Below are 17,465 nucleotides of genomic sequence, written 5' to 3' on the forward strand. Positions count from 1 at the left end.
GCCATTCATGATTTATAACTTACTGCTAGGAGTAGTTTTTTTTACCCCTTCTTTCTTACCCCTTCCTGAACACATTCTCTTATCACTGTAGGTCCCTTTTTTGTTTTACCAAATATTTTTTAGGAAGTCTTTCTCTCCAACTTTCTTTCTCTCTCTCTCTCCTCTCCCCCTCTCTCCTCTCCCCCTCTCTCCTCTCCCCCTCTCTCCTCTCCCCCCTCTCTCTCTCTCGCCCCCCCTCTTTCTCGCCTCTCTCCCCTTCCTCTCTCTCTCTACCAGCATTTGGGAATAAAAAACACAAAGTATATCTGTGCTGTAAAGCACACAAGTTCTAATTATATGTGGGAGTCCTTTTTTCTGGAATTTGCAAAGAAAGTTTACCAGTGTTTTGCAAGCTGTGCAATTATACACATTTGTCAGAATATGGGATTTGTTATCTGAAGCTGAACTCCAGGAAATCAGCTGCTTTTGCAGGTAAAGTTACATGGGAATTATTTTACGTGGGAAATCTTTTATATTTACTGTATGTACTTTCAGTTCTGAGATATAAACAGCACTGCCACACAACTGACGGGACGGGAGACCAAATTCTGCTGCAGTGCAATAATATATACAGGTCTTGAGCTTTGGTTCATTGACCTTCCATGTGATAGTGACCTTATTGTTATGTGGCCAATGTCACATGGCATTACTATGATACTTGACATCTATCTGTAAGGGGGCAATCTATCCACTGACCACAGATATAAGGTGGATTTTTTTTCCATTGACTTCATATAATTTTAGTAGGGGTTCCCCAAAACTATTTTATTATTTCTATTACCAATTTTCATTTTTGTGATTTTGGTTCCTAAAAATATTACATGGCCAAAATTCTGTGCATTCAGTCATCACAATGAAATGCCAAATGTCTACAAGAGCTGGCCCGCCGGTAGACAGTGCATGCACCACTAATACTACAAATCCCAAAATGCTCTGCTGGTGCGTCAATCAGGACCCACAAGCGCCCCCTCCTCTGTTGACATTAATTAGTGACCTTCCTCATTTGTAAATATTTTTTCAATAAATATCAAGGTTGGGCCGCAACTTTGTCCAAATTTTTTATTTTGGCCCACTGTCTATTTGAGTTTGGCACCCCTGGCCTAGTTGCACCATCCCTGCACACCATTAGCCCCAAGACTTCTATGTGCAAAGAATGGAGTCTGGGAAATAACTGACGGAGGGTCAGGAGCCCAAAGATAACTCCGCACAAGAGAGTCCAGCAGAAGGGTCATGTAACAGTAAATCCAACAAATGAACACACCAGCCAATTTAAATGCTCTGGCGACTAAAAACAGAGAGGCTATAAAGTTCTAGAAGCCAATGGCAGGGCGAGATAGGAGCCAAAACTAATCTCTTAGATTGTGAGCTCTTCTGTGCAGGGTCTTTTCCTTCTCGTATGTCACTGTCTGTATCTGTTAGTCATTTGCAACCTCTATTTAATGTACAGCGCTGTGTAATATGTTCATGCTATATAAATACTTTTATGAAATACTAATAAAGACATCCGCTGCAGTATATTTTCCAAACATACCCTTCAGCTGCACAGAGCCCCATTGTCTGTGTTGGGGATGCTGTGGAAGGTACATCTCAGGTGGAGGTTTAACCACAGCTGTTATATTGGCACCTCTGCCATACAGTGTAGCCAGCTTGGTGACCTTAAACTTCCTCCCAAACTCTTTGGCTAAGTCAATGATCAACCCCCAACTGGACAATGAATATCACCAACACTATGGAGGTTATTATGCTGCATATTCTGGGCAGCACGGTGGCTTAGGGGTTAGCACTCTGGCCTTTGCAACACTAGGTCCCAGGTTCGATTCCCTGCCAGGACATTATCTGCATGGAGTTTGCAGGTTCTCCCCGTGTCTGCGTGGGTTTCCTCCGGGTACTCCGGTTACCTCCCACATCCCAAAAACATGCAGTGAGGTTAATTGGCTTCTCCCTAAAAAAAAAATGACCTGAGACTACATTAATGACATATGACTATGGTAGGGACATTAGATTGTGAGCTCCTTTGAGGGACAGTTGGTGACATGACTATGGACTTTGTACAGCGCTGCGTAATATGATGGCGCTATATAAATACTGTGTAATAATAATATTCTGCACTCTCCTCCTTTGAGCCCCTAGTACTGGCCTGATAGCACATTGTTCAGAGTCAAAGCCCTTGCAACGTTACCATAATATCCACTGAAAAAAAAAATCTTTATTCTGCTAACAAAGCAAAAGCCCCTCAGTCTCTATGACTAAGTCTTTGGATGGAATTCTCTTACAGCTGATGGGTTTATATTGAAGACTCTTTTTGTAACTTAAAGGTATTCGTCAGTCATTCCATGGAATGAAATGCACAGAGGGGTCTCGTATCCATTCCACTCGTGACTGTATAACATATTCCTGAAATTCTAAGGAAAGTGCTTCTTCCAGTAAACCAGATTAGAGATCTGAAGGGTTTTCCCAAGAAATCGTAAATCCCTTTTATCCTATAAATGCTTTTTCTGAAGCCTTTTTTTCTTTACTGAAAGTGGTATCATGTGACTTTTGTTTGGACAGGTATTTATCAGCTGTGCTGTAGGTGACTCACATCAGCAGTTGTGTAAAAACCTGAGAGATGAAGATACTGTGGAATTCATTCCTTGTGCTCCTGTGCATTCTATGGAGTAACATTTCCATTAGAAGAGTTTATGGCGATGGATGTCACACTGAACACAACGGCTGCTGTGTCACGTGCAAACCAGGTGGGATAATCTATATGTATATAGATATTTAAAGACATATAGGTCTCTTCTTTACAGACTTCTGTTCTAAAGAGCTTTTTGTTATGGATTAAAATAAGTTGTTGCATTCTTATTACATTTTGTATTTATTTATTCAGGTGTATAGGGTAGTACAGCCTTAAAGTAAAATATACTGTATAAGTTGCATAAAATTGCTTCTTTTTGACTTAAGACATAGTTTAAAAACACACATCCATAAAGTTCCACCACAAGACAAAAATAAATTTGATAAAAATCTGCATATAAAAAGTAAAACCACAGGGAATAAAAATCTTTGCCTTCTTAATGGCAATAATACTCCCTGAATCTGTTTTTCTGCAGTACTATTTCTCCCAAGCTTCCAAGCAAGATCGTTCAACATATTTACAGCTTTTGAGATACATACAGATGCCAGATTTTGTCCCCCAAGACAAATGTTCATGATTGCTTGGGGCAAGAACCTGTAACACATTTAATGTTGTTTTCTATTGGAAAGATGGAGCATGCCTCCCTCCTTTCCTCTTCATAGACCAATCAGTACTGGTTTACTGGCCATGATTTTTAATGTACATTTTTATCTCATTTGAAGTCTCTTTTTTATTTGAGGCAGTTAACCCTTTAAATGGTTTGATTTTTGCAGGATTTTTGCTACATGGAACTTGTGGCCCATGTAAGCCGTGTCCGAAAAACGGTTACATGAATCTTCCAAATAAAGACCCAACTTGCATACGCTGTAAGAGGTGTGAAGGTAGGTAAAAGGTTTTGTTGGGCTTGCTGGTTGAATTGTTTAGTTATGATAAGGCTCATGCAAGAATATGAAAGTTGCATCTTAGGTAAACACCTCCTAGATTGTAAGCTTTTTGGGGCAGAGTTCTCTCCTCCTCCTGTGTCACTGTCTATATCTGTTTGTCATTTGCAACCCCTATTTAATGTAAAGCTCTGCTTAATATGTTGGCTCTTTATAAATCATTTATAATAATAATATTTATTAATAATAACTGGCAACACATTGTCTACTATTTCCTGAGTGTACACAATGGTAATAAAAAACAGAGCTTTGTAACTGTTTGCCTTCCTCTGAACTAAAAAGTTATGTTGTTTGATGCTGTTGTATACACTCATTATACACAAATATTATCAGTTAACATGGGCATAACTTTTAGGGCCCATTCACATACAAGCAATACCATGCTTTGCATCAGGCAGCGGGTTCGCTTGAATGGGCTGCCTGTATTCTACAGAAGTTCAAAAAAAGGGGAGTACCAAAATGATTTATTCACACTCTATTGTTTACATAAATAAATACTTTTGGATAATGGTGAAGGGTTCGAACAACTGTGAGCAACTTTTTTGATATAAGGGGTCATAACCAAATGGTTGCCTATAATATTAATTACATTTAATGCTATATAAAGCTTTCAGAGACTGCAACAGGAGAGGGTCAGAGACTGCAGACATACTACATTTCATGATCAGAGACTTCAGACATACTATATGACATGACCAGAGACTGTAGACTTTCTACAGGAGATGGTCAGAGACTGCAGACTTACTACAGGAGATGGTCGGAGACTGCAGACTTACTACAGGAGATGGTCGGAGACTGCAGACTTACTACAGGAGATGGTCGGAGACTGCAGACTTACTACAGGAGATGGTCAGAGACTGCAGACTTACTACAGGAGATGGTCAGAGACTGAGACTTACTACAAGAGATGGTCAGAGACTGGAGGCTTACTTACTACAGGAGATGGTCGGAGACAGAAGACATACTACATGAGATGGTCATGCAAACATACTATAGGACATTATCAGAGACTGCATACATTCTATAGATATTGTCAAAGATTGAAGACTTCTTACACAAGATGTAGAGAGACTACAGACATTACAGGGGATGGTCAAAGACTGCAGACATACTACGAGAGATGGTTAGAAAATGCAGACATACTACAGGACAGTTAGACACTGCAGTTTTCTTTTTTGGACCTCAAAATCCCCCTTTCTCTCCTCATCTCCATTACATAGGCAGTTCACATATGAAGCTCTTATTTTAGATTTCCATTGAGTACTAAGGTACAGGATTTCTCTCAGGATCACCAGGTAGTTTTCATTCCACCACATTTAGGCTGGTGGGCTGCGATATATAACATTTTTTATTTCGATAGACTCTTTACCCCCAGCATGTGACTAGAATAGAACAGAAGTAATTCAACAGAATATAGAAAATAACAGCCAATATCTATTTGCTTGTTCTGAGTATATTTTCCTCTTGGAGGGGGAAGTCAGAATAACTTCCAGTTTCAAAACCTCAGCATTAAAACCAAACATTTTCTAAAAACTTCCTTGTTAAGCTTTCCCTTCGAGCAGAAAATAAATGATGGGTTTATCCAGTTTACACAGCACAGGAGGACAAACACTTGCTAAATTGTCAAAATAGGAGAAGTCATCAAGTGGAAATTCTTACATAGCACATTCTAGGATTTTCCCACAGAGTTCATAAACAACATATGTGACTTGCCCAGCATTATTATTGTTTTGTTCTGCTTTGCTGAGTCCATGAGTCATTTTTTTTTCCATGAACAAAGTTTTAATTGATAGTAACACCAAATAATAGGCAAATATAACAAAAACACCAAATAGCACAGTTATATAAAAAAGTACCCAAGTTTGCCTTCATAACAAACCTGCTATACAGCTGCACTTGGACAGGGAGACAGTTGTAATATGATGTGCTGTAAATGGCACTCCAACAAACTATGTTGTAGTTGCCAATGCAAATGCATTGCAGTGCATGCGTTGTAATGTGCTAAGTGCCCAAAAAAAGGTAATGTCTTGTTGTTCATCTGTTTCAGTGCATTGGCAGCCCATTCATAGTGTACTGCTGCTCCTTCATTGTCCAATCAGCAGACTCTATGGGCCTGATTTATTAAAGCTCTCAAAGGCTGAAGAGAATACACTTTCATCAGTGAAGCTGGGTGATACCGCAAACCTGGAATGGATCTGGTACAGAATTGAAAACATTTGCTAACAAATAGCAAATTACTTTTAGGAAGTCCATTCCAGGTTTTTTGGATCACCCAGACTGTATTTGATAGTTCACAGGCAGGTAGGAATGGTTAATGCAGTAGGGACATCGCCTGTCCCTTTCCATAATAATGCTCTGCCTGATTAAAAAGTATTAAAAGTGAAACTTTAGTTCCACTTTTACAAGGAATGTATGCTTCAAATGAGAAATGAGGAAGTATTTGTGTCTTATCTGACATAAACCAATTTTAGGTAAAGTGATCAGGATGTGTTTGAGCTTGTTTAAAACAAGAAGTTTGATAATTTCCTCTTAATGGTCATCCCCCATCTGTATCCCTTTCATAAACTTTCTATCTGCAGAATCATTGTTGTTTTTTTGCTGATCAGCTGGTTGACATTATTGGGATATCATTGGGCTGATGTCTTAATGGTCTGGAGGTTGCCACAGCTAAAAACACATCAGATATAAAAATTTCACAACCATAACCGCTGAAATGTTATTCCGTGCTGGTACTTGCCAATGTTGTGTAAAAAATCTGTTCACTTAGAATTCTTTTTTGCTTCCAAAGAGGTTTTTTTTTTTTTGTTTTGCAAAAACAGAGTTGACTCATGGATGGAAACGTTTTGAAATGCTCAAGGATGTTTTTATTACTACAGTATATCCAAACAATTACACACAATGGGCCTGATTTAATAAAGCTCTCCAAGGCTGGTGGGGATACACTTTTATCAGTGAACTTGTGTGATCCAGCACACCTGGAATGGATCTGGTCCAGGATTCAAAACATTTGCTAGCAAATAGCAAATGACATTAACCTCCCTAGCGGTTCATTTCTTTCTGATTTTATATGTCTAAAAGTGGTACATTGTTTTTCATGAAAATTTATTTTACAGTGTAACATAATAGTATGAGTATAATAAAGTTTGAAATGCAAAATCATGTAAAAATAATAAATTGAATAAATTAAAAAATCTATATATTTTTTTAAAAAACGTTTTTTTTAAATTTAATACATATTATACTCATTCTATTATATATACTGTAAAATAAATGTTCTTGAAAACAATGTACAAATTTTACACATATAAATCCAATGTATTGCATTCAATACAGTTATTTTGTATTGAATGCAATTCAAATGGATTTTGAATTTCCCACCCCAACGGCAACGTACACACGCACCGACATCACCAGGAACTCCCCGGTGACTCATCGGGTGCAGAAGCAGGTCGGAGGAAGAAGAAAGAACACAGAGATTACGGTGATGGACGGTGCAGGACGCCGATGGATCAGGTAAGGCTCTATTTACTATTACCTTCCATGGGGTTACCGCTTTCAGCAACTTTTTTTCTACCCATAGTCACACTTGGGGTTACCGCTGGGGAGGTTAAAGAAATCCATTCCAAGTTTGTTGGATCACCCAGCTTCACTGATGAAAGTGTATCCTCTCCAGCCTTGGAGAGCGTTAATAAACCAGGCCCAATGTACAGTGTTGTCAGCTCAAACAGGAAGTTAAGGATTTAACCTCTGGCAGGATAATAAGTACTTTACATAAGTATTTTTTAATGCTGCCCAGACATGGACTTTAACCTACAGTTTCCTAGGTTGCCTCCAAGCTGACCTTTGCCTGACCACAATTGTCATCACTCCTGCTGCTTAAGTTAGGATCAGCATAAAGATCAGATATCTCCAAAGGGATATTAGTAGGGATCTGATCTCACAGACAGAAAAATCATCTTTAAAAATTTCAAAGCTCCAGTCATGTGACTACTGACCTTTGTTTATTTTCTTTTGAAAGGAATTTTTGAATACAGTTCAAGATGCAGCGCGACGCAGAATGCCGTGTGTAAGTGTATAGCTGGGAAGAGGTGTGTGGATGAAAAATGCAATCAGTGTGAAGACAACCCATGCACAGCTGGCACTCAGCTTAGTGGAGAAGGTGAGACCTTTATATGAACAGATCCTCCATGCTAAAGAACATTGTATTAGTCCATTGAACCAATCCCAATTGTCTTGAATGTACAATTTTCAGGGCAGAGCTCTTCAGGAGGAAACAACACAACTGTCCTCCTGTTTACAATCACACACAGTCTAAAGCCAACCATAAATGATGGTCATCTGATTTGACCAGTTTTGTCCATATGGGCAGCAATATCATGTCTATGGGTAGCTGTGAAGTTCAATGTTTTTGCCTGGAAGAAGGCCAATGTCTGTAGATGTCTGTATGTAATTTATAGCAAAAACAAGTGCCTAACTGTGTGATAAACAGTCTCTATATTTTAAAAGGTCACTGTGTCTACCTTCTGCAGGGGTTTACCCTGGACAGAGATTGCTAGTGGCCATTACACAATTGAGTAGGTTAGGTTAATTGGCTTCCCCCAAAATTGACCTTGGACTTTGTTAAAGACAAATGACTATAGTGGGGACATTAGATTGTGAGCTCCTTTGAGGGACAGCTAGTGGCATGACTATGGACTTGTACAGCGCTGCGTAATATGTTGGCGCTATATAAATACTGTGCAATAATAATATTAATGTCACTGTTCAGGCCTGACATTTGACCTGATTGCTGATTACATGCTGACCTATTCCTAACGTCCCACTCATTTACAGCAGCAAAGCAAGGGCTCTGACCAAGCAGGGGGTAGGTAAGGTGTGCAGACCTATGAGTATACCTTACTGAGGTGACTAACAGGAGTTGTCATGATTTTGTTCTAAATAAGCAATATGTCAATGGCTCTTTAGGAAGTTATTAGCACAGGCACTTAATAAAAGTGGTAAAACAATAGCAGTTTATTTTTTGCTGTAATCTTCTTTTTTTAATATTTTATTTTATTTGTTTATCACCGTATATGTACAGTGCAACTTAATTGAATTTTCAGCAGCTGTCAATTCAATGATAATCAATAAATTAAATTTAAAGGTTGAACTTGCTATTTATTGTTTGCTTGCAGGTTGTGTGAAATGTCCTCCTGGCACTTTTAACTCTGGTACAGAAGGAAACTGCCAGCCATGGAAAAAGTAAGAACTGGCATTGTATTTTGATATGGACTGTAATATACTTTTGATTTAGAAAAGACTGTGAGATATGACCTTTTTTAATCACACTTTTTCCAGGTACTGATTTTTTTTACTTCTGTTTTATATGTATAGTGTTTTTCATAGATCCTGATGAAAATTAAAACCATAATAAAGAAAATATTTGCCAAGTCATAATACATAGCCTCTAAAATGTTTACAATTTTAGTATGTCAGCTGATTATATTTCTACTTTTACAGCTGTTCATCTATGGGTGCCATACTTTCTATTAATGGAACCAGTGTATCGGATGTAGTTTGCCTTCCCAAACCTTCAAAGATTCCAACCACAACAACAGCGGTCATCACCCTGACAAGTAAGTCCACTTATTAAACTCAAAGTGTCAGCCTGTTCACTTATCTTTAAGCTATGCTTTCTGTAGTCCATCTACATTTTATTTGACTGGCTGTGAAGGGCAGACCAGAAGTAATTGATTCAAAATACATCTGCAGTGTCATTTTGCCTGTGCTGATCCTAATGATTCCAAAGACACCTAATGATTCAGAAAGCCACATGGTTTTTAGCGTCTAGCAGTGTTTCTGAGCCAAGGTTCCTTCAGAGGTTGCTAGGAGTTCCTTGAAAAATCTGTACCTCTCAGGTTAGTTTAACTGATACCAATGATCTTTTTGGCTATCTATAAGGGTGACATTCTTTCCACTGACCACCCCATTAATTTACTGTGAGCTGTGGATATAGTAATTATAGCAGGGGTTCCCTGAAGACAAAGAAAATACTTCAAGGGGTTCCCCATGTAAAAAAGGTTGAGAAACACTGATCTAGCATGAGAAACATAATTTTACTCTATTCTGAAGACAGCAAATACAAGGCAGCAGGGGTTTTAGTGTTTTTAGGATGACAGAAATTATTTTAGTCTTAAAAAAAAAAATGGGAGCCACAGTCTGCAGGGTAAATTGGCCACATTGATTTGAAGATATTTACAGATCAGTGGTGAGGTAGTGGTACCTAAGCCACTTACAAAATGAGGGATCCCCTTAAAAGTCTACAAGTCTTTCTAAGAAACATATTGCAGGTAATACTTCTTGGATAGAGAATAAAAAAAGACAAACACAACAAACAAACATGGGATGGCAACTTTTGAAACCAGCTAGTGTTTAGCAAATTTATTCTGCAGTCTGCATTTCCTTTCATTTTTAGCGTAAAATAAATGTATGGTTCAGCATCCAGTGGGTATATTGGATTCCTGTTTCTTAGAATATAAATGTTTTTTTTTAATGAATATAAATTTGTGTTTCCCTTTATTAATACACTTGTTTCATGTATCGTTTTAGCCAAAGCACAGGAAGTTCCAACTTATGGAATGAGCGTCACTATAGTTGTAATCCCGGTCATCTGCTTCATAATCGTATCTCTGGCTATCTTTTTGTGTCTGTCCTTAAGATTGGAAAAGATCAAAAATAAGTTTAAGAAAAGTAAGTAGCTTCAATTTAGAGATGCTTGAATTTTCTGAACCACTCCCCACCCCAGCACTGACCTTCCCACCATGTAAAAAAGGTAATATTATTAATAATATTTATTAATAATATACAGAATTTATATATTAAATGATGCTTTAACTGTCTCTCAAAGGGGCTCACAATCTAATGTCCCTACCTACCTGGTCATATGTCAATATTCCAGTCTATGGTCAATATGGGGGAAGCCATAGGAAAAAAATGGGTGGAACATGCAAACTCCATGCAGACAGTGTCCTGATTTGAGCCTGGGACTTAACATGGCAAAGGCCAGAGTGCTAACCACTAAGACTTACATGCCAAGGCATAAATCTTATTTAAATTTTAATCCAACAATTTATAACCCCGGGATCCCCCTTATAATTTTATTTATGACTGTGTAATGTTTATGTGCACAAACATTTAGTAATCCCACTAATTTATTTTTTTTTTTTTATTCTTTGCCCAATAGTTAAGCAGACTGAACAAGAAGATGCTTGCAGCTATCATTATCCAGAGGAAGAACATGGTGGAGAAGAAGAGACCCTATCACCAGAACCATGACACGGTTAATTCTTTGCATAGCCAACTTTACTTTACTGGCCGATTTTTGGTCTTTGCATAAAATATTACATAGCAATGTAAGCGCATAGCAAAGTTTATTGTTGGAAAACTATGTCACTTTAAAAATATTACGACATTGGTTCCAGCGAACGGCCTACTCAACAAACTGACATGCAAGACCTGCAAGACTTGGACACTTGACCTGAGTTTATCTAGGGAAAATGATGAAAGTCGGCTTTATGCTGTGACAATTATGGCAAAGTACAATTTGCTTTTCCTGTTTACTGGTCCTTGTTTTTTGATGAAGAACATTCTATCTCTAGCTAATCAATATTATGGATGTTACAAGTCAAATCTGGAGATTCTGGTTAAACCGTAAACCATAGGCTAAATTTTTTATAAACTCCAATGTAGAATGTTGGAATTATATGGAAATCTTGTCGCTGTTTTGGAGTTCATGCAGTATCTGAAACAAGTGAAGCACATTCTGATGATTTATCAAACTGCATAACACGGACAGAGTTGAAGAAGGTCATTATGCAATATATTCCCCACTGATGGAGAATTATTGTGTTTCCTGACAATCTCTTCAGATTGGTGCAGATCATGCAAAAGCTTTTCCACTGCCTATATTAAGAAGAGACAACCACTAAACCTTCACTGCCATGAAACTATATACATATGACTTTTTCCCATTGGGGGTAAAAATCCAGTTTAATTACATGCATGTTAATGGGTATTTTTGAAAACGGATAAAGGATAATTAAGAGCTGTTTCAAGCAACAACTGAAAGCATTTTGCACTTGGGTTCAGAAACCTTTGAATCTTGGCCTTCTCTTATTTTTTTTCTTATACAACTGATTGTATATAGCTGATTTAATTTATATTGAAGATGTTAAAATGATTATTCTGTATCATTCACATCTTGTAAAGAGTTACAGACTTGCTGTGTCCTGCAAATGGACTAACCAGCCTTGTTTTACTGGGTCTCTATAGAAGCAATGACTGTGACGTCAGTTTACAGACAGCGGGTATTGGGGGGGGGATTTTTTACCTGCTTACATTATTCAGAATGTACAATATTCAAAAAGACAATATTCAAAATGTAGAGCTGTTACAGGTTGATAATTCAAAGGGGACATGTTTCCAAAATTACAAATCAGTAATAATGATTGTAGTTATATCATTAGTACACATATTTGTTACTGAATGTCTCTTTGGGGGAATACCTTCTTTGGTGTGTTTCTGTTGACTGCAACATTATGATGTCCAACAGAAAGGCTTTGTTTTTACTGTTCACTTTGAAGTCTTACACCTCCATCTACAACAGGGAGCGTGTGGGACTCCTTTGTATTTGCTGAATCAGTTATTTAAGTCTTTAGGTGTAAAACTAAATCTGGACTTGTTTATGGTTAGGGTAGCCTTTTAATATGTTTTTGTAAAATACATGTGCTTGTGACAAGTTAGCAATTAAAGTGTTCATGTATTTCTCTATATTAGTATTTCTCAGCCAGGGTTTCATGGAACACTAGGATCCCTCCAAAAGCTGCTGGGGGTTCCTGAATTTGTGCCTCTCAGGTCAGTTTAACTGACACCAATGATCTTTTTGGCTATGTGTAAGGGTGGCATTCTTCCCATCAGCCACCAATATAAGTCATTTTGCCCATTCACCACCACACTAATGTGAGCTGTGAATATAGTGATTTATAGGAGGGTTTCCCCAGGACCTTAAAGTTATTTCAAAGGATCCCCCATTATAAAAAGTTTGAGAAAGGCTGCTCTAGACATTAAGATGTAAAGGTTTCCTTGAACCTCCCTAGGGGTTCATTTCTTTTCAGTTTTTTTATGTCTAAAAGCGGTACATGAAAATTTATTTTACAGTACAATAGTATGAGTATAATAAAGTTTGAAAACAAAATCATTTACATATAAATTGAATAAATTAAAAAATCTATAAATTTAAAAACACATGTTTTTAAATACATGTTGGACACGTGCAGCTCAGCGACTATTTGACAGCTTCAGGCAGGTAATAACATTTATTGCAGAAAGGAACTTACCTTTTTCTTTCTGCAATTACCATTTGCCTGATCGTCATGTGTCCAAAGTGGGACGTTTCCCTTTAAAGCTCACCTGGAGTTTTCGTCCATTGGTCTGGTGCTCCTGTTGTATCTTTTACCTGTTAGACTTTAGCTACATAAACATGTTGAACTTTTCTCTACAAAAGACTGAAAAATGCATGAACGAGCGCTGTACATACTGCGCAGTTCTGCTGTATGGAAAGGGGAAGAGGGAGAATGAGTGAGCGGCAGCCCATTGCGCTCTTCTACCTTCACTTGTTTTACAGTTGCTCGTCATTCGTGGATTCGTCCTGGCGGCGGACGAGCTTGTACACAAACCAGATTATCATCCAATACCAGCCCTGGAGCGATAATTGGACGAGAATCGTCTGACATGTGTACGTAGCCTTTGACTCTGGATCCTGCAGTAAGGGTCATCTAATTCCCAAGATTAGCCCTACCAGAGCTATAGAATGGAGTGAATTTCCACAAGATTTTGATAATGGAAGATCCAGCTCCTATTAGACACATTTTCCAGCAAAATTGAAATGAAGCTTTAAACGTTCTTCAAAACTAAAAAGAAAACTTAAGTTGTAATTCCATTGAGGGTGGCAAGACCATGATGTATACTTTGTTGTGGAATTTATATGTTTTTGTATTTTTCAAGAAAGCATTTTAAAATAGTTTTTTTTGTATATATTTATTTGCACGTCATAAAATAAAACAACATTTATAAAAAATTATATTATATGCTGACATATTTATTGTCTACATCGTTATTTCCCAGCCAGGGTTCCTCCAGAGGTTGTTAGGAGTTCCTTGAACAATGAGCAGTTTGTGCCACTCAGGTCAGTCAGGTCTGTCACTGATGATCTATCTGTAAGGGTGACATTCTTCTCACTGGCCACCATGATAATGTACTGTAAGTTGTGGATATAGTAATTATAGTAGGGGTTCCCTTGGACCTGAATGTTTTCTCAAGGGTTCCCCCATGTTACTGTGGTTGACAAAGACTGGTCTACAATAAATGGTCAAAAGTATGTGGAATCCAGACTGATTAAGCCATTTCTTTATGGAGCTGATGTGGTGCATACATAGTCATGCTGGAACATAAAGAGTGTTCTCTAACTATCACAAAGAGGGACAACACCATTGTCTTTGTATGTTGTATCAACATCCAAATTCATTAATTTTACTATAGGCAACCAGAAAAGCTGATTGGCTGCTGGTAATCAACAAGCCAATGGGCCTAATTTATTAAAGCTCTTCACGACTGGAGAGGATGGCATTATCATAGGGGAACCTGGGTGATCCTTCAAACCTGGAATGGATTCCTTAAAAATCATTAGCTCATAGTTAACAGATGTTTTCAATCCTGGAGCAGATATTTTCCAGCATTGCTGGATCACACAGGTTTTCGCGTAATAGTCTATCCTCTAGTCTAGAAAAATGTATCCAACGTTGGATATCCCCTATAAAGCTATTTGTCAACCCCTAGATTTAATAGACAACCAAAAAAAAAGGAAGATTGTATCTGAACTGATATGAGTCCAGCAATGGGAAAAAACTGTGTTTTTGGCATTCAACATACATCAGTTTCATAAAACTATAATAATAAGGTATTCCAAAGGGGTTTATACGATTATTTTGTAATACTAAAATACTATAGGAGCAGAACAAATATGTCTCAAACCTGACACATTTTGGCAAATTAGGCTTCTCATTAGGCCTCCTCTCTGGTATTCCACTAACCCGACTCTCTCCTCTACAGTCTATTATGAATGCTGCAGCCAGACTCATCCATCCTTCCCTCCGCTCCTCTTCTGATGCATCTCTTCATTGGCTTCCATTTCACCTTAGAATCAGATTCAAGCTCCTGTGCTTTGCCTTCAAATCCCTCCACAGTTCTTGTCTCACTTACCTTCTGACCGATAGAAAAATACCTCCCTATGCCACTCTCTTGGCTCCTCCAATGATATAATAATGGCTTCCTCACCCATAACCTCATCACACGCACGGCTCCAAGACTTTTCTACAGCTCCCCCGACTCTCTGGAATGGTCTTCCTCATCCTATTTGGCTTGCTCCTACTTCATGCACATTTAAAGAGCCCTAAAAACCCATCTTTTCAAACTTTCCATCTTCTTTTGTCTCTTAAAACCCTCACTACTCACCCACCATTCCATATCCCCCCTCCTTTTGTGTGTTACTTTCCTACTTTTTAGATTGTAAGCTCTTCAGGGCAGGGTCCCCCTTCACCCTGTGTCACTGTCTGTATCTGTCTGTCATTTACAACTCCTATTTAATGTGCAGCACTGCGTAATATGTTGGCGCTATATGGATACTGTTTATTATTATTAGCAATAATAAAAACAGGCTTCTTTAGACGAAATCAAGACAAAAAGGTTCAACTGTATAAAACAAACACATAATATATGTCTTAAAAATGTATGAAATATCACAAGGTTTACACTGAAAAAGGCTGTGGGCTGATTCATTAATAGAATAGTGAACGTACATGCATGTGTAAAATCTGATTTTACGCTATAGTTCTCTAACATGTGCAGGTCTTGTCCTTCCTCCAGACTGTAACTGGACAGTAAAATGATAAATGGCACTTTAATGTGATTGTCTCTCTGGTCTCTACGTCTATCTTCAGCACAACTGTAAAACTAAATCAATTGTATGTACTTCCACTGCTTACATTTACACATCAATGATCATTTTGTTGATTATGGATCTCTAATAATTTATGTTTTTTTATTTGTCTAGAGTTTAGGTTTAAGGAAATTTTACTGCACAGTCCGTACAATCTTTCCCCTCTGCAGATAAGACACACTACGCATATGTGACCACAGGAACTAAATATAGAAGATGTAAGGGGGAACTTTTCCGCCCATGAAGGTGTTTGGCTTATTGTGCAAACATAAATGTGACAGCAAATGTTTCTTCTAACTGATTTCCAGGTAAGCAGAGATCCAGTTATAATTGCATATATGGGAGCCGCATAACCAGCCAAATGATTTTTCTTGCTGTATATCTATACAGCAAGAAAAATCGTTTGGCTGGTTATGTGGCTCCCATATATGCATGCATGATGAATATGTTTCATGACCTTTTAACATGGGGGAACCCTTGAAATAACTTTCAGGTCTGCAAGGTACCCCTTCTATAATTACTATATACACAGCTCACAGTATATCCATGTGGTGCTCATTGTTCTACATTGTTGACCAGTGGGAAGAATGTCACCCTTAAGCTAGGTACACACGTGCAACTGTTCCCTTCCGATAATTGTCTCAGGGCCGATATCGGATGAATCGTATGTGTGTACAGCGCTCTTCGTCCATCGTCTGAACGACCGTCCTGGTGGATCCATGGACGATGATGGACAACGAACGATCCTAATGGAAGTGAAGGGAGAGAGGAAGGAGTGGGGTGCCGCACCGTCGTTCTCCCCCTCCCCTCTCCATGGAGCAGAACAGTGCTGTATGTACAACAACAACGACAATTATTGCACGTGTGTACATAGCCTTACAGAAGCCAAAAAGATAATTCCTGTCTATTAAATTGATCTGAGAGTCATAAATTTCTCCAGGAACCCCTAGCAATCTCTGGCTCCATGGAACCGTGATTGGGAAGCCTTGATGTAATGTAAAGACCTGCCTAACTTTATCTGCCTTGAATGCATTTTGTAGGCAGTACCTTGCATTGCACAGTTTTGATAAATTTAAATGCTGAAAGAGATTTTACTATGCAGGGGTAATATTGCTGCACCAAATCAAGAAGTATTTTTGTCACCAGTGATAGGGCATTTTTACTTCCAATTTCCCTTCTAATTTACTATGTCATTGGCCATATAAAGTGGATCTCTGGGCAAACTGCTTACATTTATAACAGCTGTTTTACCTGCCAAAAGATTTAGGGTATGTATCCACCCATGTGATCCTAAGATTAGCACAATCCAGATAACAGAATCAGGCTGGTGACCTTACTTATACCTTTAATACATATTATTATTACACAGTATTTATATAGCACCATCATATTACGCAGAGCTGTACAAAGTCCATAGTCATGTCACTAGCTGTCCCTCAATAGAGCTCACAATCTAATGTCCCCACCACAGTCATATGTCTTTATTACAGTCTAAGGTCAATTTTGGGGGGTATCCAATTACCTAACTGCATGTTTTTGGGATGAGGAAGGAAACCGGAGTACCCGGAGGAAACTAATGCAAACACAGGCAGAACCTGCAAACTCCATGCAGATAGTGTTCTGGCCGAGACTCAAAGCTGGGACCTAGTGCTGCAAAGGCCATAGCACTTCCCTCTGAGCCACCGTGCTTGGTCACCTTCCCACCCCGATCTGATCTGATAAGAATTGGTTCCTAGCTCAGCCCTCCCCTCTTTCAGGGATGATGCCACGAAAAATGCATACAAACACTAGAAATGGGATTATTTTTATTGAATATGTAACTGTGAAATATATA

The 17,465-nt window shown here is 38.4% G+C and overlaps 1 protein-coding gene across 8 annotated transcripts in view; it reads left to right on the top strand.

The window, feature by feature from the left end:
• The window catches only part of TNFRSF9 (TNF receptor superfamily member 9), a 28,513-nt gene extending 14,791 nt beyond the window's left edge, over positions 1-13,722 (top strand). For all 8 annotated transcript variants that reach the window (XM_072425413.1, XM_072425415.1, XM_072425417.1 and 5 more), the window contains 7 exons: positions 2,590-2,774; positions 3,433-3,540; positions 7,619-7,759; positions 8,775-8,841; positions 9,100-9,215; positions 10,189-10,329; positions 10,823-13,722. In XM_072425413.1, the coding sequence (XP_072281514.1) occupies positions 2,648-2,774; positions 3,433-3,540; positions 7,619-7,759; positions 8,775-8,841; positions 9,100-9,215; positions 10,189-10,329; positions 10,823-10,914 (792 nt within the window). In that variant the 5' untranslated portion in view covers positions 2,590-2,647 and the 3' untranslated portion in view covers positions 10,915-13,722. The remainder of the gene's footprint in view (positions 1-2,589; positions 2,775-3,432; positions 3,541-7,618; positions 7,760-8,774; positions 8,842-9,099; positions 9,216-10,188; positions 10,330-10,822) is intronic.
• Positions 13,723-17,465: the final 3,743 nt, after the last annotated feature.

The sequence above is a fragment of the Pyxicephalus adspersus genome, chromosome 11 (genome assembly GCF_032062135.1).
Source record: "Pyxicephalus adspersus chromosome 11, UCB_Pads_2.0, whole genome shotgun sequence".
Classification (NCBI taxonomy): Eukaryota; Metazoa; Chordata; class Amphibia; order Anura; family Pyxicephalidae; genus Pyxicephalus; species Pyxicephalus adspersus.